Source organism: Halyomorpha halys, unplaced genomic scaffold, assembly GCF_000696795.3.
Source record: "Halyomorpha halys isolate HHAL.00 unplaced genomic scaffold, Hhal_1.1 Scaffold698.1, whole genome shotgun sequence".
Lineage (NCBI taxonomy): Eukaryota > Metazoa > Arthropoda > Insecta > Hemiptera > Pentatomidae > Halyomorpha > Halyomorpha halys.
The window spans coordinates 263,798-270,586 of record NW_027105869.1 but is presented as its reverse complement, the minus strand read 5'-3'; the positions used below and the strand labels follow the sequence as shown (position 1 = coordinate 270,586).

Sequence of the window (6,789 nt, the reverse complement as noted above, 5' to 3'; positions counted from 1 at the left end):
TCTTAAAAAGGAATGGCCTTTTGAATAAGATTTAAACCAGAAAATCTGTTATACATAATAAAAAAATACCAACAGAAGTAATTATTTAATTTTTTTTTCTCGAAATTATTTAAAGTGAAATAGAATTATAGAAATAAAATATAAAGCACGAAACATGGGCGTTGATGACCTCAGGGTTTTACGCCCTTAAGCCCCAGACAACAACAACAACAACCAGGCCTGTTAAATGTAGAATGACGTCACGAAACATATCAGCTTTGTCATCGTTTCGTTTTTAGTTGTGTCAGGTTAATCGTTATTTGAGTTTTGATTGTGTTAGTATTGTTTAGAATGTTTTTAAAACTAATAAAGCAAAGGATGACAATAATAATAATGTAATGACAGTTGTCAATTAGCTCATCTTGATTCTCTTCCTTACAAGTTAGAAGATCAATAAGGCACTCAGTAGCCAAACTCTAACACAATATCTACTTTTCACTCAATTTAGGCATTTTGTAATAAATTACTTTAATACAAACGTAGAAGTAAACAATAACAAGAAGTTTTGAAAGGAAAGGTTTAAAAACAAGTTCCTCAAAAAATCCACTAGGAGCTCTTATGTATTTAACATTTAAATAGGGCTGCTCACAATCCAATACTTATAACTTTTAGCATGGCTAAACATTTTACATTTAACACGTCATCACGAATACCCCTAGTATAAGTAAACGCTGAGTTGTAAACGTATTAACTGTATTGAGGTGAAAAATTTTATCCTTCCACGACAATAAATTATTTAAAATTATAGTTCAATAATGATATGCAGTATTATAGGAACATTAACCTTTAATATTGATATATATATAAATGTAATATATACAAATATAGTAAAGGAGTTGGGACTGCCCAGGTAGCGGCGGCCACGGAGGGTTGGCTGGAACGACGGTGTTTCCACTCCCTGGGACGTTCCCCTGGGCACAGAGCCAAAGGGGCAAGCCGAGGAGAGGGATGATGAGGAGGGCCGTCTTCTCCGACCTCCAGAGGAAGGGTCTGGAGAAGAGGTTCCAGGTCCAGAAGTACATCTCCAAGCCAGACAGGAAGAAGTTAGCCGAGAAGCTAGGTCTCAAAGACTCCCAGGTAAGATAGTTTGTAATCATAAAATAGGAGTTGATGATAGCAATAATAATAATAATTTATAATTAATAATAATAATAACAGTAGGAGTCCGATGAATGAAATCCATCTCGTAGAACATACATTTGCAAATAATTTCAAAAATTAGTTTCTACCACGCTTTGGGCCGATTGCACCATCACAGTTTAGACTACGATTAGTGAAATTTAGGGTAAACTAAATAATTATTCTTTTCACATAGCTGCAGCGATACTATTATGACTCGATTCAGAAGCTGCAACTCATTCCTAAGTCATGATAGAACGTAATAACAACAATATAGTTATTGTCGCAGTCTGTAGGTTATAAGCATGGGCTAGGTATTATTTTGTTTTACATTGAATAATTATATTTTGAATTTATTTGTCTATACTCAAAATTTGTTTATAAAAAAATTACCACCTTTCTTTTGTTATGATATAATTATTAATTAATGTTTTTATGAAAGGTTTTATATACAACTGAATATAATTATTCAAACCATCCCTAAAACATATTTTTTAATTAAAACAAAAAGCATGGGTGCAATCACCTCCCACCGAGATTACTCCAGAACTAGTTCATTACATCTGCAATTCTCTACTTGCACATTGCAGTCGAGCACTAAGCTCCATAATCTCCTCAGGGGCCCCTCTATTCACCTTCCGGAGGTCTTTAGTTGCAATTTTGGACGTCTTTCTTAGTTTGGCGCCAGTCTCACAAAAGACATTTTGTTATTTCATTTGAATACACATTTTTTTTTTGTCAATTGTTCATTTGACAATCATGTTCGATATATTGCTATGCATTAATTTTCTATATTTGTTTTATTTTTAACATTGTAAAATACATGTTTCCTTTAGGTTATGATTTATTTTTATGAAATGTGTTGATCTTTCCGCAACTATTTTCTTTCCTTTTGGTTTATCAAAATAAATATAACCCAGATATTTTATGTTCTAAATAAACCATAAATTTAGCGAACGACATATCTTTATGTTTTTTTTTAGGTGTCCTAAAGGTAAAACCTCAATTATAAGGGACCTACGGGAACCACAATTATTGTAGAGGTAGAACAATAATTATTCATATTATCAATGCTATAATTATTATTATTAATTGAGATTAGGAGAGAGAGCGAGGAAGGACCAATAAGAGACGGCGTTATATTAATTTAGCCGGGAGAGAGGTAGGTGTTAATAGGGCGTCGGTGGCAGGCCGCAGCCAATGAGCTAGTTGGCAAATTAGATCTGGCCAATGACAGCTCTCCTCTGTATCACCTTTGATCTTGTCATCCTTCCTCCAACCGCAGCCTCTCCTTGCCAATCAACCATTTTGTCAATATTCATTTAAAAAACTTTTAGTAAGAATTTTTAATAAAATAAGGAGGCTCTTTGTCCAAGCTGAAGTCGAATCCAATCTCGTGAGTTATTCCATGTATGAATAAATTCCATGAGTTATTAATTTGTCCAGTGCCTTGAACAATTGAGCTGCTCCACTCTTCTATAAATTTAAATCATTAATAATAATTCATTGTGGGAGTGGATAGCTCATTGGTAAGGGACTGTGCTACTCACTTTAAGGACCCGGGTTGGAATCCGGCTGTGTCAGATCATTATTTTCTGTTTCACTGTAGCCGTAAGTCATCCCTGTGGGTTCAGGGGCCCTCTGGGGTCCACCCAGCCTCATTAAGTGGATACCCTTAGTTAGGTAAACAAAGTTGACTGATTGAACTTGATTCTATATTATCTTGTAGACTCGAGTTCAAAACGTTAAGATAATTGGTTAATTCTGTTAAAAAAAAAACTAATTAAACTTAAAATTCTGGATCTTCAAACTTCTGAAATTCAGTGGTTCGCAGGCCTAAAGTTTGACAACCTATCTATGATCTTTATCTTATCTCAATGAAAAAATAATAAATGAAAAGAAACAACGATTTTTTTTTTTTAACAAGCTCGACAGCTGATAATATAAGCATGAAGGTCCCCTGCCAACCCCCGCCCCGGCAGGGACTAAATAAATACAAACATCCCTACGAGATATATAATGTATGCAAATGTATGCAGCGATTATTACATGGAGGCACTCGGACAGCGGTCAGGTGCGATGGCCGTTGGCAGTAGAAGCTAGAGGCCTATTATGGATTTTATGGTAATGTTACCCCCCCCCCCTCCAGAGAGTTGTGGTGTGTTATGGCCAGTCTTCGCAACAGTCTTCCCCTCTACAGATATTAAATTTCTCCTCTCCTTAATCTGTTTCCCTTTTCCCCGCTTTATCTTTCTCCTCTAATCGTTTTACCTTTATTCCGAGGGGGTGGGGGGCGCTCCGCCTCTCAATCCCTTGATATTTACTCAAATTATGTCGTTACTTTTCCCCTAGTATATTTATAATGGGATTTGAAAACATTCCTTCATAAAAGGTTTGTTTATTTAAAGTTGAACTGCTTGAATACGAAATACATTTAGTTATTTTTATTTATTTATCGAAATTTCTAAGTTTATTTACTAAAATATGCTATTAAATGTGCTGTGTGTTATGTTACAATGGCGTGATACAATCTTTATGGATAATCCAATGGTACAAGACCCAAAGAGGAGAAAAAACCAGTTCTTTCACCCCAATTTTTTATTAATTTAATAAAAACTATGTATAATTACTAGTCAAAATTGATGAGTCTGCCAAGTATAAGTAGGGGTAATAAATAATGGCGGTTATTTCAAACGTTAAAAAAACTTGATTTCTTATTCAGAGCTCTATATCATTAAGACTACCAACAACACTAAAGAACCTAAAATCACATCATTTAATAAATTTGCTAAAATGTTAGCCCTAATAGTGCTATTTACGTTCAATAGTATAATATAGCTTTTTAAATAGCAACATTTCATAAACGAACGTACTGCAAGATCAGTAGTTTGTGAATTTATTTTGAGAAATCTATATATCTCAAAAACCATTCAACGTACGGACGTTTATTAACACTTTAATGGAAGCTAATTAAATTTACTATACAATGGTTAATAACTTTTATCTTCGTAGGAGTAGTAGTTTGTAATTGTAAGGATTGGATACGAGAGGAATGTGACGGTTTAGTGGAGCCCCCCCAAAAAAATATATAGGGCTTATTATGGTCATATAAATAAATATTTTGTGATTCATTGAAATTTTAGGCCGTTTTTCTTGTATTTTAAAATTCCGATGCGACGAGCTTTCTGTCGTTTAAGTCTTGCATGGGGATTCCAAGTTATTTGTTTATTCAGATGTAGCCTTAGATTCGGCCTTAAATTTAAAAAATAAAAATTTACTTGGTTGAACTGTGAACTTACTCTTCTCCTTAATAGCCATGGGCACTTATTCACAAGCTGCAATTTACATTGTAATAAAGTAATAAAACTAAATCTGTACTCTTACCCCTGTCGAACAGATCCGCTACCTTGGACTACATTTGGACAAACGATTAACCTGAAATCCTCACACCAGACTGAAAAGACAGGAAATTGCACGTCGATTTCGACTATTACAGCACTTCTAGACAAACGGTCTAAACTTCCAACATATTACAAAAGACTGATCTACATGACTGTAATAAGGCCAATCTGAACATATGGAGTTGAGCTTTGGGGCTCCACTAAACCTTCGAATTCCTCTTGTATTCAATCCTTACAATCAAAAGTCCTTCGTAAAATCCTCAATGCTCCTTACTTTGTCACAAATAAGATCATACATAAACTTAATCTTCCCTATGTAACCGATCTGGCCCGAACCAGATATCACTCCTTCCATTATAAACTCTCCAACCAATCAAACCCCCTAGTTTCTAATCTTGCATCCTCTTCCATTCCTGACAATCCTCCGAGGCGCCTGAAAAGAAGATGGCCTCGAGACCAACTAATGCAAAATGTTATTAGAGTGCTACCAATGGTTAGTTTCTCTACACGCCTGTAACACTCCAATTTAACTTAGATCAGATTTACTAAATGTATTATAATGTACAGTTGTAAATAGCAATAAATAAATATTAAAAAAAAAAAAAATCAATCTGTAAATAAACCACAAATAGACAGAGGTTTATAAGGAAGTTCTGTTACTAGACTAACGGTTGTGATAGGTGATTTAGTTAGAATTACGCTCGAATGCCAGATTTTTATCCAATAAAAGTATCCACTTTAAGAGGCTGGGTGGACCCCGGAGAGCTCTCGAACTCACAGGGTTGACTATAGCCAGTAACTGAGTAAATAATTATCTGCCACAGCCGGATTCGAACCCGGGTCCTTGGATTAAGTATGGTGGTAAGTGCCTTACCACTGAGCTATGCCTCACCATCTCCCTTATATATATAAATAAAAATAAGTATATACATATATTTTTTTAATAAAATTTTAATGAATTGAGAGTCGACGGACTCCATATGAATCATGACTTTCGTGAGAATCACTGTTTGAGTTGAATTCATTCAGAGGAATTGACTCCATGATAATTCCTCACCGATTCACCTACTCTTCTGAATCTACATATCAGTTCTGTTTTAATTTAATTTTCAGTATTCAAAAAAGGCAAGGATGTGGATTTTCATAATTAATAAATCGACCCATCAGACTGATATAGTAGACATAACCTTTGTCTAAATCATGTGTACTTTATCAGAAGTCGCCTGAACAGTATAAATAATTTTCAGTCACGAACGTATGGAGCCGCCTTTAACGATATCTCTAATGCATATTAAAGATGAAATCAATCATTTATTAAATCTGAAGACCCCCCCCTCCTGTCATAGGGACATAAAGGCAATTAGTCGCGGTTTATCTACGGTCGGATTGCGGCGCAATAAGTTGCGCAAGGGATGCGCAATATGGCACGCTCTATCAGTGACGGTAGGAGCAGATGGACCTCAATCACATGGACAAATGACTTCTCCGATCTCAATATGGACCAGATCAAACCTGGCCATTGTTTGAGTTCTGAGCGTCCTCACCCCTTCTTATAGTCGCTACAGTGTTTATAAACATACGATTCTTCATTGCTCATTTCAGCTTCATTGCTCACTTAGCTTCGTTATGTTAAAATTTCATAGAAAATGTTTATTAATTTATTTTGTTTACGTTTCCTCCTGAAAAAATCCTTGCTTCAAGATTTAAATTTGTACCGGCAAAAAAGTCGATTTTTTGCAATTATTACAATTCTTTGGTGAGCTTGATAATAGGAAGTCTAACAAGAATAGGCTAAAATTAAGTAATTAACCCCTCTATCTTAATTAATATTTCAATTATTTGCCAAAAAAAATTAATCCCGGTGTTTTATTTAATTTTAGATTTACCCATAAAATTAATTAAGTTGGTTAATTATGTTTATCAATGGTTTACATGGAACGACTTGACAACTTTTCTAACCAGCGGAACTTCCCTCCCTGTTCCAATAATCCACTGGATTTAGCTACATGTTATTAACTTAATTGGACCCTGCACCTAACCTTATGATACCACAATGCATTTCACTGTTATACATATATCATTTTCCTGTAAATGCATGTATTAAACGAACTTAATAATAAAGTAGGTTACGAAAAAAAATCGCAATGAATCCTTTATTTAGTTGTTTTCAATTGTAATCTATTGCACGGGAGTCTTCCTCGATGTTGAACAAGCTTTTGATCGAGTCTGG

At 34.8% G+C, this 6,789-nt stretch overlaps 1 protein-coding gene across 1 annotated transcript in view; it reads left to right on the top strand.

Annotated features, from left to right (window-relative positions):
• Dbx overlaps window positions 1-6,789 on the top strand; it is a 104,227-nt gene that overhangs the window by 59,841 nt on the left and 37,597 nt on the right. Inside the window, exon 4 of the mRNA XM_014428176.2 lies at window positions 890-1,116. Within this exon, the coding sequence (XP_014283662.1) occupies window positions 890-1,116 (227 nt within the window). The remainder of the gene's footprint in view (window positions 1-889; window positions 1,117-6,789) is intronic.